The sequence below is a fragment of the Dermochelys coriacea genome, chromosome 6, assembly GCF_009764565.3.
Source record: "Dermochelys coriacea isolate rDerCor1 chromosome 6, rDerCor1.pri.v4, whole genome shotgun sequence".
NCBI lineage: Eukaryota > Metazoa > Chordata > Testudines > Dermochelyidae > Dermochelys > Dermochelys coriacea.
The window spans coordinates 12374802-12391300 of record NC_050073.1 but is presented as its reverse complement, the minus strand read 5'-3'; the positions used below and the strand labels follow the sequence as shown (position 1 = coordinate 12391300).

The 16499-nt window shown below is 45.6% G+C and overlaps 1 protein-coding gene across 3 annotated transcripts in view; it reads right to left on the bottom strand.

The window, feature by feature from the left end:
• Positions 1-16499, bottom strand: part of LOC119857533 (NACHT, LRR and PYD domains-containing protein 3-like) — a 296613-nt gene extending 280114 nt beyond the window's left edge. Inside the window, exons 1-3 of one of the 3 annotated variants that reach the window (XM_038406613.2) lie at positions 15960-16499; positions 9198-9233; positions 6686-8408 (exon numbers count right to left, since the gene is read on the bottom strand). In XM_038406613.2, coding sequence (XP_038262541.1) covers positions 6686-8408; positions 9198-9233; positions 15960-16308 — 2108 coding nt within the window. In that variant the 5' untranslated portion in view covers positions 16309-16499. The remainder of the gene's footprint in view (positions 1-6685; positions 8409-9197; positions 9234-15959) is intronic. The other 2 variants (XM_043516755.1, XM_043516756.1) reach the window with 2 other exon arrangements.

Here is a 16499-nt window from a genome sequence, read left to right as displayed (position 1 = left end):
TAAACAAATCTAATTTTTTTCAATCTTGCCTCATAGATCATGTTTTCTAGACCTTTAATCATTTTTGTTGCTCTTCTCTGGACTTTCTCCAATTTCTCCACATCTTTCCTGAAATGTGGCACCCAGAACTGGACACAATACTCCAGTTCAGGTCTAATCAGTGCAGAGTAGAACAGAAGAATTACGTCTCGTGTCTTGCTTACAACACTCCTGTTAATACATCCCAGAATGTTGTTTGCTTTTTTTGCAACTGTGTTACACTATTGACTCATATTTAGCTTGTGGTCTACAGATCCCTTTCCGCAGTACTCCTTCCTATGCAGTCATTTCCCATTTTCTATGTGTGCAACTGATTGCAAAGTACTCCACTTAGGAAGGAACATTTGTCCTCATTGAATTTCATCCTATTTACTTCAGACCATTTCTCCAGTTTGTCCAGATCATTTTGAATTTTAATCCTAGCCTCCAAAGCACTTGGAACCCCTCCCTGCTTGGTATCCTCCGAAAACTTTATAAGTGTATGTCCACACAACCATAACTCTATCTTCTCTGAGCCACTAGGAATTATCTGCATGCACTTCAGCTGCATTCACTGTGTTAGGTGTAGCTGTATTGAATTATTGTGGGATTAGTTAGTGCAGGTTGGAAGAGCTGTGATTGTTATATGAGGGGATCTGTAGGGCTCTGGATTTTAGGTGTGTGGGGTGAGCCCCTCTTTCTGACATCTGCGTGAGTGACCAAAGGAAATAGGTGAATATGAACCTTGGGAGATCCAGTATGCCTCATTTCAGTGTTGTGTTGTTGTGTAGGCGGTTTCACTAGCAGGGCACAGGGGTCTTCTTGCCATAGGGATAGTCACCAGTTAGGTAGCAGATGAGTGTGTTCTGTACGTTTAATGAAAAGTAAATGAAAAGTGCCATGTTTTATGGTATTGTGTACATAAGGGTGATGTTGTAAAACAGGTTTGAAGGTGTAAAAGTTACTAATTGTGGTGTTTCTGTGAAGCAGGCTAAGCTATAAGAGGGACTGGGTTCATGACCATTCTGACAGTAGTTGACCACCTCACAAACATGGCCATCTTCATCACCTGTACTGGCCCAGCCTCCTCCCAGGAAACTGCCTGACTCTGATTGGATCAAATTGTCCACCTCCATGTCCTCCTGGAGCACATCAACCCTGACCACAATGTGTAATTTATCTCCCACTTCCAGAGAAATGCTGTCTGGATTTTGGGCATCTGCTTCTGTCTCTCCTTAATCTACCACTACCAGACAAAAGATCAAAGGGAAAGAACTAATAAGATTCTGGAACAGTATCTTCAATGCTACATAAAATTCCACCAGAACAAATGGTCCTTGCTGCTACCTCAAGCAGAGTTCACGTACAATTATGCAGAACATACCTTTATATGGCAAAGCCCCTTTTTCCCCTCAGACTTTGGGTTCCACCCTGGGTTCTACCTGAGCTATCCACAGCGTGCCACAACCAAGCAGCCCTTGATTGGCTACAACGGCTACGCCAAACCCAAGATGATCTAAAGTTCACCTGGAGAATGCCAAGAAGAACTAAAAACATTATGCTGACCATCAATGATTGGAGGAGGCCCTCCTTTCAGTAGGCCAGAGGGTATGGCTCTCAACAAAATACCCACACATGGACAGGCCCTATCGTAACTGGACTACCAGTTCCTTGGCCCCAACAAGTTCCCTGGCAAACATACCCAGTCAATCTTTCAAGTCAGCTTAACCTGTTCTCTCTGAATACACCTGGTTTTCCATACACTTCTGGGAACTAGTGCAGGATGTTCACACCACTGACCTGGTAAACACCACTGACCTGGTAAACACCTTCCACAAAAACCACCCTGGAAAACCCAGACCACTACTGCCTAGGGTGAGACACGCTAGGGGAGTGGATGATCGGAGGGATCATGGTTCCCAAACCCTAACCTGCGGTTCCCGAGCAGTGTTCAGACCATGTCCTCCACCCAGCAAATCACAAAATCAGTGGAGAAGGGAGCTAGAGGAGCTCTACCTTACTAAGGATTCTTCCCATGAACCTCTTGTATGGGGGAGAGATCCAGCCCCACCGATTGGCTCAGATGCACTACTCAAGCCAGGAGGCACAGAAAGTTGTCTGAGCAACTAGGGTGGATCCCTGGCTGGCTACCACTTTGGACCATGCCCACTTTGGACCATGACTCATTAGCTCTGTCGTCATGCCTGTTCCTGCCTCCCAGCCTGTTCCTTGTTCCTGCCCTCTTTATCCCAGATGCTCCTCCAACCCCTGCTCCTGCTTCACTCCAAGTCCCTGCTGTGACAGGTTGGATCACAGAAACCCCCTGGAAGCTGCCACCTGATGTGCCAAGACTATTTCTGCCCCTGATTTCCCTGCCAGCTTAGGACACCAGCACACTGTCTTGCTGAGCCAGATATGCCAGTCTGCTCCAACACAGACCCAGGGTCTGAACCACGTACCCCAAAGCTGCAGACTTAACTGAAAGCAAGTTAAGTGTTCCTGTCTTTAACACTCAGATGCCCAACTCCCAGTTGGGTCCAAACCCTAAATAAATCTGTTTTACAAGCTTTACTTGTATAAAGCTTACACAGGGTAAACTCATAAATTCTTCACCCTCTATAACACTGATAGAGAGATATGCACAGCTGTTTGCATCCCCCCCTAAGTATTAATACATACTCTGGGTTAATTAATAAGTAGAAAGTGATTTTATTAAATACAGAAAGTAGGATTTAAGTGGTTCCAGGTAGTAACAGCCAGAATAAAGTGAATTACCAAGCAAAATAAAATAGAACACACAAGTCTGTCTAATCAAACTGAATACAGATAAAACCTCACAAGTTCCAGTATGCTTTCTTTTACAGACTAGTCTCCTAGTCTGGCTCCAGCAATCACTCACACCCCCTGTAGTTACTGTCCTTTGTTCCAGTTTCTTTCAGGTATCCTTGGGGGTGGAGAGGCACTCTCTTTAGCCAGCTGAAGACAAAATGGAGGGGTCTCCCGGGGGTTTAAATAGACTTTCTCTTGTGCGTGGAGACCCCCTCCTCTCTCCTACGCAAAGTCCAGCTACAAAATGGAGTTTTGGAGTCATGTGGGTAAGTCACATGTCCATGCATGACTGAGTTCCTTACCAGCCAAGCCACATTCCTGGGAAAGCCCAGATGTGGATTGACATCTCCAAGTTCATTGTTGGCTTAAGGGCTTCTTGATTGGGCACTTACTGAGAATAGTCTTTTCTCAGGAAGCTGACCAACTGCTTCACTAAAACCTACGCAGAATCAAACAAGTATGCAGCCAATATTCATAACTTCGAATACCAAAATGATACATGTATACAAATAGGATTCATAGATTCAGTAGATCATAACCTTTACAGAGAGATGTTACATGGCACATGTAGCTTAAAACATATTCCAGTTATGTCATATTCCCGTAAAGCATTATGGGGTACAACGTCACACCTGCTACTCCGCCCTATCCTTGATTCTGGCTCTGGCTTTGAGCCTTGGTTTGTCCCCTGACTCCAACTCTGAGACCTAGCTCCAGTTCCTGGCTCCTAACTCCAACCACTGGGCCTGACCGCTCACACCTTGGTCCTTACACGGGGTAACCGCCAGCCCTCTTGTAGACCAGCCACCGGAGGAGGTCTTGATAAACACTTTCATAGAGGGTTACTCAAGTATTTACTGATCAGCAATAGAATATTATTGATCTAGAATCCTGGATTCTATCCCTTGCTTGGGGTGAGGAATGAGATTTGTAGTGGTTAGAGATAGGATAAGCAAAACTGGTGTAGTGAACATGAGAGGCAGTATGCTTCAGTGGATGAAATTGGGGTTTGTTATGTTAGAGAGCTGTGGTCTCTCCCGGCAGTGACATGCATAATCTCTCTGCCAGTGTCTTCAAACAATGGGGTGTGTTCAGCAGGTCTTTGGGAACTGCCTTCTAAGGTTGGGACTCATGGCCTTGGTCAATGAAAAGGGTAATGAATTACATAAGAATATACTATAAGCAGCACTTAGAAGAGGTGAGGTTTGAACTCCTGGAATCCTGTTTTCCAGACTTAGGAAGTTTGCCCCATACTATAGTGGCATTGGGTGAGAAAAATCCCTCAGACTGAGTGGTAGCATTTGGGTAGTGGCAGATACATTGGCACATTTGGTTTGGTGCACAGATTTACTGTTTAATTAAAATGTTATAAAAAGTTCCACAGACAAACAGTACCTATGTATAACTGATATTAGCTCCCCAAAAAGTTTGTATTAATGCAGAGTTAAGGTTGCCCAGCTCTACCTTGCACCCTTGCAGAATGTGGAGAGTGGCTTAACTTAATCCGCTGTGTGACAGGGTTTGCTCCACAGCAGCCTCATGGCCTGTCAGAGCACTCTGCACCCTGCCTCAGGGTCTTCAGTGATCAGCCATTGCCTCTTGTGATGTCCAGTGCAGTGGTGCTTTAGCCCTCTGGCTAAGCCACTCTTCAGTCCCCGCCTTCCAAGGTATTAAAGTCCCAAATGAAGAGAAAACCAAAACCTCTTACTAAGGATCATCCCACAAGTCTTTGGCAGGACCCTGCCCATTTACATAGGGCCTGTCTCCAAGAGCTAGTCCTTTGGTCAGTCCCCCAGGGCCTGGTTGTCCCATCCACTGGGAGGTTTCTCCAATTGGAAAGCTGATTCAGACTCTGGGTATAACCAGGCTTCCCTCATAGAGAGGCAGAAGCAGGACTCTCCTCTCCTTTCTGGACAGCACTCAACTGTGCTAGGTTGCCTCCTTTTTAACTCCCTACCTGTCATCTGCTGCAGCTGTCATAGAGTGGAGCTAACAGGGCCTGCAGACCCTCATTAATCTCCTCCTTGTCAGCATGGGGCATATATGTCCTGTCACAATCTGAAAACTATGAAATACAAAATTGAGCTACACATCAGGCTGCCTGCAAACACTCTGGTTTAGAAAGAGCCCCAAACCAATTGCATATGTGCAAATTACTGTTTCTACATTTACCATGAACAACTTAAATATTCCTTCCCCCAAGGGGAAGTGGATGCCAAACACTAGCTGAGTAGTCTGGTTAGGTTTGTGGTGGAGACTGAATTTTTCTATCAAATTTGAAGTGAATTGGACAAGAGGTTCCTGGATTAGAGCACTAAAAATAGAGATCTTCACCTTAGGTCAAAATTTTTTTCTACTCTCCAGTCAAACAACAAAAAGAAGAAAGAAGTAAAAACAGTTCAGTGGATTCCCCTAGCTGGGATCTAGTGCACAGAACCAAAGTTATTATCATTGATTATTTGTAGTATCATAGCCCCTGGAGGCTCCAGCCAGAATTAGGGTCCCATTGTGCAAGGCACCATATCTACACATTATAACAGACAATGTGTATACAAAGATTATTATACGCAGAGCTGGTAGCGACTCCTATTATTAAGATTGCTGGACATGTCCCTGTTTTCAGTTGCTTATAACTTTGCCAAAATTTAATCATTTGGGCAGAAATTTTCCATGCCTGGTGTTTCCATCAGGCTAAATATTGTGAAAGTTTCTTCTAAAATGGTTCAGCCATTTCTGAGAATTAGATTTTTTTTTGTTAACATGGGTAAAACAAAATATATCTTGCAACCTTTTCCCTCATAAGTTCTAGCTCCTCCATGTTTTGGAGCAGGGACTAGAAATTTGGCAAGGGTGGGGAGAGGTCTTTGTGGCAGGACCATGCCTTTTGCTGTTCCCATGAAAATACACCCAAGTGTGGCCAAGTTATAAGCCTTTGAAAAAAAACTCCATTTGCACAAGCTCTGTAGAGATTTGTTACAGATTTGTAGCTAAATTTCTTCTGAGTTTTTGTTGTTGCTGCTGTTTGTAATCTTGTCAATCACCCATGGTTCTCATAACACCCCATTTCTTCATCACAGCAGCTGTCCTCCTCCCTCCAGTGGCCTCATTTCCCTTCCTTGTGTTCCCTCACCCCTCTACAGTTCCCACCTGTTCTAGCTACTCCAGCCCAATCTCCCCTCTCCTCCCATCACCCAAATAGATATAAGTCCCATAACCATAGCTGCCTCCTGACGATACCTGCCCTAACCTGGGCTCTCCCTCAATCCTTACCCTCTCCGCATCCCTCACTCACTCCCCCCTACACCTTGGCCCCTCTGCTGCCATCCTTCCTAACCTCATGCCCACCCCTCTCCTTTCCCACCCCACACTTCTCTTGCTGTCTCTGGAACACCCACTCCATCTCTAAAAAGATCTCAGCCATCCACAACATTTTCATATCTCATTCCTCCCAGCTCCACACTCTAGCACTCCATAGTGTTTTGCACTGGAGTGTAAGTGTGATGAAGTTGGGGTACATATTGCTTTTGGTAGCTACTGGAGATTGAGGTGAAAGCCAAGTGGAGCACTGCAGCATTACTGACAATGTTCAGACAACATGAAGGTAGAAATGAGTGCACAAGTCTTTCCCGTTAACTTCTTATTTCCATGCTTTTAAGGTTTGGGGTGGATCAGGCATGGTCCTTCCCAGTCTTAAATGTCTGTCACTAAACTGAGTCACTTTTATGGTGAGTCATTTGTGAGCTATGAAAACCTATGTGGGGGAGAGGGGAATCAATGTTTAAAAAAAAGTTTTAAAAAATAATTTACGTGGTATTTTTAGAGCTCAGACAAAACTCACCGATGTGGCCACTCACATGGTCCTGGGGAATCTTCATTCAGGTTTTCAGTTAGAAATGTGCAGTACTCTAGACAAACTGACTCCAGTTTACAGCAATTCTTTATACAGAATTGAAGAACAATTTGATCCATTTTGGTAAAGGTATGATGTGTTAATTTTAGCTGAGTGAAATGATTCATTGCACTCTGTACAAATTCTATTTCTTGAATTTCATACAAACAGTAAAAGTAATCAAGATAGAAAATCGTCGTCTCCTTATCAGAAGACAATTTATCACAGTTGAACAACGACGAAAAGGGTTTTTCTTTAACCCACATTAGTAAATTATTTTTAATTTTGGGTGAAAATTTGCAGCTAAGATTTTTCTCCATCTCCTCCATTCTCTTTTTATTTAAGAGACCAAACAGGAACCGCACTGTTAACATTAAATAATTCTTAGATTTTCCACACTTTTCAAACAGTTTTTCCACAGGTTGTGTAGCAGTTTCTGAATTTGTCACTGTTTCTTCTTTCTCCAACACATAAAACAAAGCTGCAAAAAACTCTTGAAAACTCAAGTGAATGAAGCTGTAAACAAGTTCACAGACAATGCCTTTCTGAAACATGTTCTCATTGAGAAAGAGGGAATCAGGTTTATCTAAGCCATGTTTCTTGACAACTTCTTCCTCAAACAGTATATTCTTCCTCCAGAGTCCATCTGCAGCCAAGGAGCAAAGTCCCTTCAAGTTACCTTGTACCTGCTGCTTTGAATTGCTGCTGTGACCCTCTATTAAACTGAAGAGATAGAGCATGTACACTCCAGTGATTGTATTGGAAGTTCGTGCAAGATCTTCACCTGCTTCCATCTGTTGTTTCAGAACCGTGCAGATGATCCAACACACAATGGGGACAAAGCACATAGTGAACAGCATTTCATTGTCTTTTACAAAGTTAAAGGCTTTTCTTGCTTGTTCTTCATTCCTAAAGAACTTATAGAAATATTCTTTTCTCTCGTTTTCAGAAAATCCCAGGATCTCTGCATAACGTTCATCTTTCAAAAACTGCCCGAGTTTCTGGAGGGCAATTGGTCTTGTAGTAATGATTAAGTAGGATTTGTGAAGCACTTTTTTCCTAAATAAACTGCTCAGTATGATTTCCACTGGCTGCTTCTCACAGGGGTCAGAGCATGGATTACTTGTTGGTTCATTAAAGGAAAATCTCAGTTCATCAAAACCATCAATTATGAACAGGAGTTTTTCTGGATTCATCAGAATCTCTTTAGTTGGTGCATTGTTATCAGGACAATTTTTTAAAATCAAATCTTCAATACTTCTCTGCTTTCTGTTAAAGCTAATTTCCCTACAATTTATGTAGAAAACATAATCAAACCTGCTCTGATACAGTTCTTCATTTGCCCAGTCCAACATGATCTTTTTTGCTGTCAGTGTTTTCCCAATTCCTGCAGCTCCCTGCAGCACGACAATTGGTGGTGATTGTCCATTTCCATCAGATTCAAATAAATCACGTATGGTGATAGGACTAGCGTGCTTAGCCATGATTTCTGCATGTCTCCGTCCCAAGGCCATTATTTCATGTTCTCTCTGCATTTCGTGACGATGTTCATTTATAATGATCAGCTTTGTGTATCTGCTGTTTAACTTCACATTCTCACCAAGACGAGCGTTCATGTCTTTTATTGTGCTGTATTTGTTTTTTATATGTTCTCTATACTTCACTCTGTAAGCTGAGTTAGTGACAAGAAGCATTAGATATTATTGTAATGATACAATAAAGCTATTTAAATAATAATACTGGTATTGTAAGTTTATAGTGCCCCTTTCATCATAAAGTATCCCCACATAAATGAACTATGGGCCCAGTCCTTACTCACATCAGTGGTCCCATTGAAATCAGTGATGTGAGAGAAAAATGTAGGCTCAGACCTTCTATGAATATTATATATATGTAAAGAATAACTTCATCAGTTACTGAAATGCAGCCACCTGTCAGGTATTAACAGTGCACAGTGGCACTCTGTAACAAAGTAGGGCATGAAGTGATGGAGAATGACAGGTATAACTGAAACAGTGATGGGAATTTAGGTACAAAGAATATAACTAAATATAACCTAAAATTTGTGCAGGGCCTAGAGGTTTAAAAAAGTGCCATAGCACCTTCAGTGACCAGATATGTTGACCTCTAGTTATTCTGCCTCATTTAAAAGATGGCGTCCCTAACAGGAGAGTATCTTCCAGCATCATGCTGCTGCACTGGGTCAATTCTGCCTCTGACACAAGAGCTCCACCTCCTCACCAGCACCATGTTCTGCAGCATCTGATTCTTTCCTGGCGATCTCCCCATTCATTTCCTCATCTCTCATCAAACCCTGCGTAACCTGTGTGATCTGATGAGTCTGCACTCTGAGGGGTTACTTATTATTTCTGTTAGTAAACCCAATGTCTGGCTGATCTAGCCTAACGCTGGTAATCACTGGTAAACATGCAATGCAATTCTTTATTGGAATGTCACATACCATTTGTTGATCTTTCAGGTGTTTGAGAACCCAAAGCTGAAAGAGAAATTTCACATGCATGTTAATGTAACAAAAATCACAGAGTTCAGGACATTGGGACAAGTGATTCATTCATGGTTCTCTGCAGTAATGAGCTCCCTAGAAAACCCACGGCTGAGGCAGGCAGAGAGAATTTCTTAGGAAACACTAGTTCAATGACCTGTTCAAAATGTCCACCAGAAGCAATACTTTTTTTTTTAAAAGCAACTTGAGTAGCCACTTACAGTATGTCTACACAACAAGGCAAGCCTGGGCTCAAGTCTAACCCCCACTTTGTGTCCATGCACCAATTGTGCTAACCTAGAGCTTAAATCTAGGGTCCCAGGACCCTGCAGTGCTGGAGGGTCTGCAAGCCCTATTGCTTTCCTGTGTGCACATAGCCCTGGCTTGATTCAGGTCCTGGAAGTCCTCTGCATGTATCCCAGAAGTCCTTGTGGAAGAGAAGCAGCGCTGCAGGCAGCCAGCACAATAGCCAAAGGCACCATTATTGCCTGGTCGAGCACATTCCCTGTTGCTGCTCCTCTCGCAGCAGCAGCAGCTCCTGCTCTGGCTACGCCTTCCTGCTGCACAGAGCTTCCCTGAACCAAGGGGCAAAGCTGCCAGGCAGGAGGCAGCTCCCAGACACTGAGCTGTTGGGAGTGATCCCTCTCCTGGCTATGCCGAGCTGGGAGCCCTGCTGCTCCCCCTCCCTGCAGGGCAGCTGCTTGGTCCCTACTCCCCTCTCTGGCCCTTGACCCCAGCCCCTCTGGGGCTGCATGTGCAGGGGTGCCTGGGCTGCATGCACTGTCAGGGGACTGAGTGGGAGTCAGCCCCCAAAATTCCCCCATTTTGCCTCCTGCAGTGGAGGGAGCTCCAGCTCCTCCTTGCTGCATGACAGTTTCTTGTTCCCACTGTGCTCTCTGGCCCTTGCTCTCAAACCCCTTGGGGCTGTGTGTGCAGGGATGCCCCAGTTGTGGCACTGTCATAGAATCATAGAATATCAGGGTTGGAAGGGACCCCAGAAGGTCATCTAGTCCAACCCCCTGCTCAAAGCAGGACCAAGTCCCAGTTAAATCATCCCAGCCAGGGCTTTGTCAAGCCTGACCTTAAAAACCTCTAAGGAAGGAGATTCTACCACCTCCCTAGGTAACGCATTCCAGTGTTTCACCACCCTCTTAGTGAAAAAGTTTTTCCTAATATCCAATCTAAACCTCCCCCATTGCAACTTGAGACCATTACTCCTCGTTCTGTCATCTGCTACCATTGAGAACAGTCTAGAGCCATCCTCTTTGAAACCCCCTTTCAGGTAGTTGAAAGCAGCTATCAAATCCCCCCTCATTCTTCTCTTCTGCAGACTAAACAATCCCAGCTCCCTCAGCCTCTCCTCATAAGTCATGTGCTCTAGACCCCTAATCATTTTTGTTGCCCTTCGCTGTACTCTTTCCAATTTATCCACATCCTTCTTGTAGTGTGGGGCCCAAAACTGGACACAGTACTCCAGATGAGGCCTCACCAGTGTCGAATAGAGGGGAACGATCACGTCCCTCGATCTGCTCGCTATGCCCCTACTTATACATCCCAAAATGCCATTGGCCTTCTTGGCAACAAGGGCACACTGCTGACTCATATCCAGCTTCTCGTCCACTGTCACCCCTAGGTCCTTTTCCGCAGAACTGCTGCCGAGCCATTCGGTCCCTAGTCTGTAGCGGTGCATTGGATTCTTCCATCCTAAGTGCAGGACCCTGCACTTATCCTTATTGAACCTCATTAGATTTCTTTTGGCCCAATCCTCCAATTTGTCTAGGTCCTTCTGTATCCTATCCCTCCCCTCCAGTTGTCAGGGTGGCAACTGGGAACCAGCCACAAACCTTCCCCGCAACCTCCTTGTAATGGCATGGCACTGACCTCTCATGAGTGCCCCTTCTGGTCAGGTGCATCTTCCGTCTTTAAATAGCTCCAGTCCTGGTATCAGGCTGTAGCCCCAGAGCTTCCTCCCTGGCAGCAATGGATACTTCCTCTCTGGGCCCTTCTGGCCCCAGCTCTTTTGCTGGGCCACTAAGTAGTTCAGATCCCCTTCTTGGGAGTTATGGCTGTCCAATTATCAGCCACTTTCCCAGTGGCCTATTGGGGGCCGCCCCAAGTCCACCCATTACTCCAAGTCCCAGCCTAGGGACCCTAAGAATAGCAGCCACATGCCACTGTGTCCCTTTAACTAAGTTGCTTTCAGTTCCCTAGGTCACTTCCCCACCGCCCCAGCCTTCACCAGTGTTTCATCCTTAGCTCAGGGCTCTTCTATGTTCAGGCCCAGCAGCCAGCCAGGACCTCTTTCGCTCCCCCAGTCCCAGCTGGCACTGAGCTGTCCATGGTGCTGCAGTTCCCTTTGGCCAGCCAGGAGCACCAGCTGCACTCTTCTGGCTCCAGCAAGGAACTGCCTGTCTTTGCCTTTGCAGGTCCTTCTTATATGGCTTTCCTGGGCCCTGATTAGCTGTATCCCCTGCAGCCACTCTAGGCTGCTTGGAGGCCTACTCTACTACTCCTTTCCTGGGACAAGAGTGGCAGGATCCTGAGGCCCCCATCAGGGGACCTCTGGGCCTAACCCACTCGTCACACTCATATGGTGGTGGCAACTTTGGCTCCAGCTCTTCCTTGCTGCTATGCAGAGCTTTCCAGGAACAAAGCTGAGAGGTTGGAGATGGCTCCCAGCTGCCAGGATTTTGGCTTTATCCCTCCTCTGGCTGTGCTGAGCTGGGAACTCTGCTGCTCCCCTTCCCTGCAGGGCAACCACTTGGTTCCTCTCTACTTTCTGACCCTTGCTCCCAGGCCCCTACTGCCCTCCCTGGGGCTGCATCTGTAGAGATGCCCGGGCAGTGTGCACTGTGAGGGCAATGCGTGGGAGGAGCCCCAAAACTTCCCCACAGACTCCAGGGATCCTTTGTCTCTGCCTCTGGGGTGCAGTGGGGGCAGGGATAAGGGATCCTTGGGGGGTGCTGGAGCACACTGCACCCCAAGCCCTTGGGAAACATTGCTGCACTCCATAGCTGGCAGCAGCCAACCTGGGGTGGGGATGTATTTTTCCTCTGAAACCATCATTTTATGTCCAACTTCAAAACAGACAAAAATACATAAACAGCTTCATTGAACAGCCCATTTTAAAAATTAAGAATTGCAAAGTTGCATTTAATATTTTGACAGCCCTGGAGACTGACGTCCTAATTATCCTCAGAACAGGGGCACATGGGCATTTTCCTACAAATGTGACTCAGCCTAGAGGTGAAGAGCCCAACTCTCAGATAAGATGGTAGCTCAATATAAAACCTTCACATACTGCAGTCATTCTACTGAGACAGCCACCAGAGGCGCTAATTTTGCAGTTTACGTATTCGTGTCGCCTTATGGGCAGCTGAATCCTTGACTTTAGCAAGCTTTTGATACGGTCTCCCACAGTATTCTTGTCAGCAAGTTAAAGTAGCATTGGCTGGATGAATGGACTATAAGATGGATAGAAAGCTGGCTAGATCATCGGGCTCAATGGGTAGTGATAAATGGCTCCATGTCTACTTGGCAGCCGGTATCAAGTGGAGTGACCCAAGGGTCGGTCCTGGGGCCAGTTTTGTTCAATATCTTCATTAATGATCTGGAAGATGTCGTGGACTGCACCCTCAGCAAGTTTGCAGATGACACTAAACTGGGAGGAGTGATAGATATGCTGGAGGGTAGAGATAGGATACAGAGGGACCTAGACAAATTGGAGGATTGGGCCAAAAGAAATCTGATGAGGACAGGTGCAGAGTCCTGCAAACAGGATGGAAGAATCCCATGCACTGCTACAGACTAGGGACCGAGCGGCTAGGCAGCAGTTCTGCAGAAAAGGACCTAGGGGTTACAGTGGACGAGAAGCTGGATATGAGTCAACAGTGTGCCGTTGTTGCCAAGAAGGAAAACGGCATTTTGGGCTGTATAAGTAGAAGCACTGCCAGCAGATCGATGGACATGATCGTTCCCCTTTATTCGGCATTGGTGAGGCCTCATCTGGAGTACTGTGTCCAGCTTTGGGCCCCACACTACAAGAAGGAAGTGGAAAAATTGGAAAGAGTCCAGTGGAGGGCAACAAAAATGTTTAGGGAGCTTTGAGCATATGATTTATGAGGAGAGGCTGAGGGAACTGGGATTATTTAGTCTGCAGAAGAGAACAATGAATGGGGATTTGATAGCTGCTTTCAACTACATGAAAGGGGGTTCCAAAGAGGATGGATATAGACTGTTCTCAATGGTAGCAGATGACAGAACAAGGAGTAATGGTCTCAAGTTGCAGTGGGGGAGTTTTAGGTTGGATGTTAGGAAAAATGTTTTCACTAGGAGGTGGTGAAGCACTGGAATGGGTTCCCTAGGGAGGTGGTGGAATCTCCTTCCTTTGAGGTTTTTAAAGTTGGACTTGACAAAGCCCTGGCTGGGATGATTTAGTTGGGGTGGTCCTGCTTTGAGCAGGGGCTTGGACTAGATGACCTCCTGAAATCCCTTCCAACCCTGATATTCTATGATTCTTTGAATCCCATCAACAGCACTGTCACAGTTAAGAAACAGGGTGGGCATTAGATTTTTCCTACAGTGCAACGTATTCATAGAGCTAGAGTTTTGACACTGGGATGGGGGATATTAGGCACTCTGGGATAGGGTTACTTTGACTCAGGTCTGTGCACTGCAACGTGGACGCTAGAGCCCTAGGTTCAAGCACAGGTCAGAAAATCCTTAACCTAGGGTTAAAATGAAGTGTAGATGCTCACACCCAGGGTTCCTTGACATGGGTCAGCTGACTCAAGTCCCACTAACCCTAGACTTGCATTTCTGTGTAGACATAGCCATAGTGTCTTTCTTAATGAGCACTGAGATCTGCTAATGAAAAGCCCTATATTAGAGCTGGTTATTTTTATAAAAAACAAACAAGCTGAAAGGGTTGGAAGAAACCACCAAAGAACAAAACAAAAAAATGTTAACAACATGTTCTTTTAAAAAAAAAAACTTTGAAATGTCAGTATTGCTGCATTTAGTCATCCCTGGTTGTGGCAGGGGGTCTCACTGTGAGTCCAGATAAGTGGTGTGGAAGCTTTCTTAGCCGTATAATTAAAGGGGCAGATGTTTTGAAGATATCTTTTCTCGCAACTGTATATCGGAAGCTTGAGTTGAACAAAAAACACTTTAAAACACTCAAGCCTTCTTTATATATAATAAAGCAGGACAGAATTTTTTTTTAAACAAACCTCCCCTCCCCCCACGCACAGATAAAGCAGCTCAAGAGGGCAAACGTATTATGATACTTCCCAAAACTTATTTTTGGGCTGTCACACAGCATGAGGAATTTAATCCCCAAATAATATTTTTATAGAACTTTTAAATAACTGAAAACAGGGAGCCCAATTCTCCACTGCCCTGCACCTTGTGTAGCCATTTATACCTGTGCAAAGCGCACCACATCCTCAGCCTTGATATGGCTCATTTGTACCTCTTTGATGGAAGCAGAAGGGCCATAGAGCCATTGTAAGCAGCCTCCTGGGGATATCCACTGTGAGGGGGAATCCTTCGGGAGAGGGACAGGGAAGGCCTATGTAACCAGCCGTACCCACTGCACCTTGTAGACATCAGCGTAGGAGCTGTGTTGGAGGCATAGCCGGGGAAAGAGCATGTGCCTTGTCAGCTGCTGAATGGACCCTGATGGCTCCACTGCCAAAATGGGCTATTGTAAAACTACCTTCATCTTATCACCATCAGCTGCACTGGATGCTGCTCTTGCACAGCTGAGGATTGAGCCCAGTGAGTGCAAAGGGTCTTGCAAAAAGCTCCCAATTTGGAAATCTCCACTCAGCTTGTATTGAATGTGGCATTGGATTTCCACGGATTGCTCATTTTACACAGAGATTAATGACAACACAAAGTATAAAGCAGTTTAGAATCAGGCCCATTAGTGTGCTCCCAACAACACATCATCCTGGAATGTTGTGTGGCTAACACAATGCTATTATTGCTGGATGCAGCCTGGGGCCTTAGGAACTGCAGCTCTCCAGGTTTGCTGACTACTTAACTCAGTTAGAGAAATAAAATACCCTCTCCTCCATATCAAAAATCAAAAGACAAAAAGAAATTGTTGGTTGTTTGTATTGCACTGAATATGTGTCTTTTATTTAAAATAGCCTTTAAGATAAACTTCCTGCCTGGAACCCCAGAAAAGTTTCATGGGGTCAATCAACTGTTTGGGGATAACATACTGAGCCAGCCTCTCTGCTCTGATCAGCTTTTAGTTATAGAACCTTGATTCTCTGTCCCAGCCCTAGCACAGGGTAGAGCAGCCTGGGGGTTGTTCTAACTTGTGCCAGCTGCCGCTGGTCCCCAAAGAATGGTGCTGCAGCTGGGGATGCACTCCAGTCACTCCTCCTCCCCACCTCTCTCTGTCCATGGCACTCTGCACAGCTCTGTTAGCTCTACAACCCTAGGGGACTCCCCCACACTGGGGTTTTCCTCAGATGGAGAGTTACAGGTTGCCTCTCTTCCCCTTCTTCCAACTGAGTAGTGAAAAGGGAGTGGAGCAGGCGAGAGAATCTAGGCCCTTCTGGGCATCACTGCTCTGTGTCCCCCTGGTTCCCTGCTGGGATTCAGAACTTGTCATTCCTGCCATCACCCTGTTTCTCCTTCTGCTCCTGCTGCTGCTGCCCTGGAGCAGATTTCCATGTTTTACAGTAACTTTAGGTCTCTTACCTTTCTCTCTTTCTTCTCCGAGTTTAGCAGCAGAATCTCTGAGATTGATCTGAGTGAAAACGTCTATGGTTACATCTACTGCAGCATCTTCACCATAGAATTCCATCAGGAGGTTCTTAGTATGTATTCTGTTGGCATTCTGCAGCCAACCTCGGGGGATGTTATCTTTCCCCTCAAAGTCAGAGTGTGCTAGTTTGTCTTTAAACCTTTCGAAGTTTTCCTGAGGAAGGTTGTCGAGGGCATTTAAAAGCAGGTCACTGATTCTCGGTTTTTGGTTTTCCATCTTTGAAAACTCGTGGCGATCCGGGGAGATCCCAGACGATTGGAAAAAGGCAAATATAGTGCCCATATTTAAAACGGGGAAGAAGGAGAACCCAGGGAACTACAGACCGTTCAGCGTCACTTCAGTACCCAGCAAAATCATGCAGCAGGTCCTCAAGGAATCCATTTTTGAAGCACTTGGAGGAGAGGAAGGTGATCAGGAACAGACAACATGGATTCACCAAGGGCAAGTCATGCCTGACCAACCTGATTGCCTTC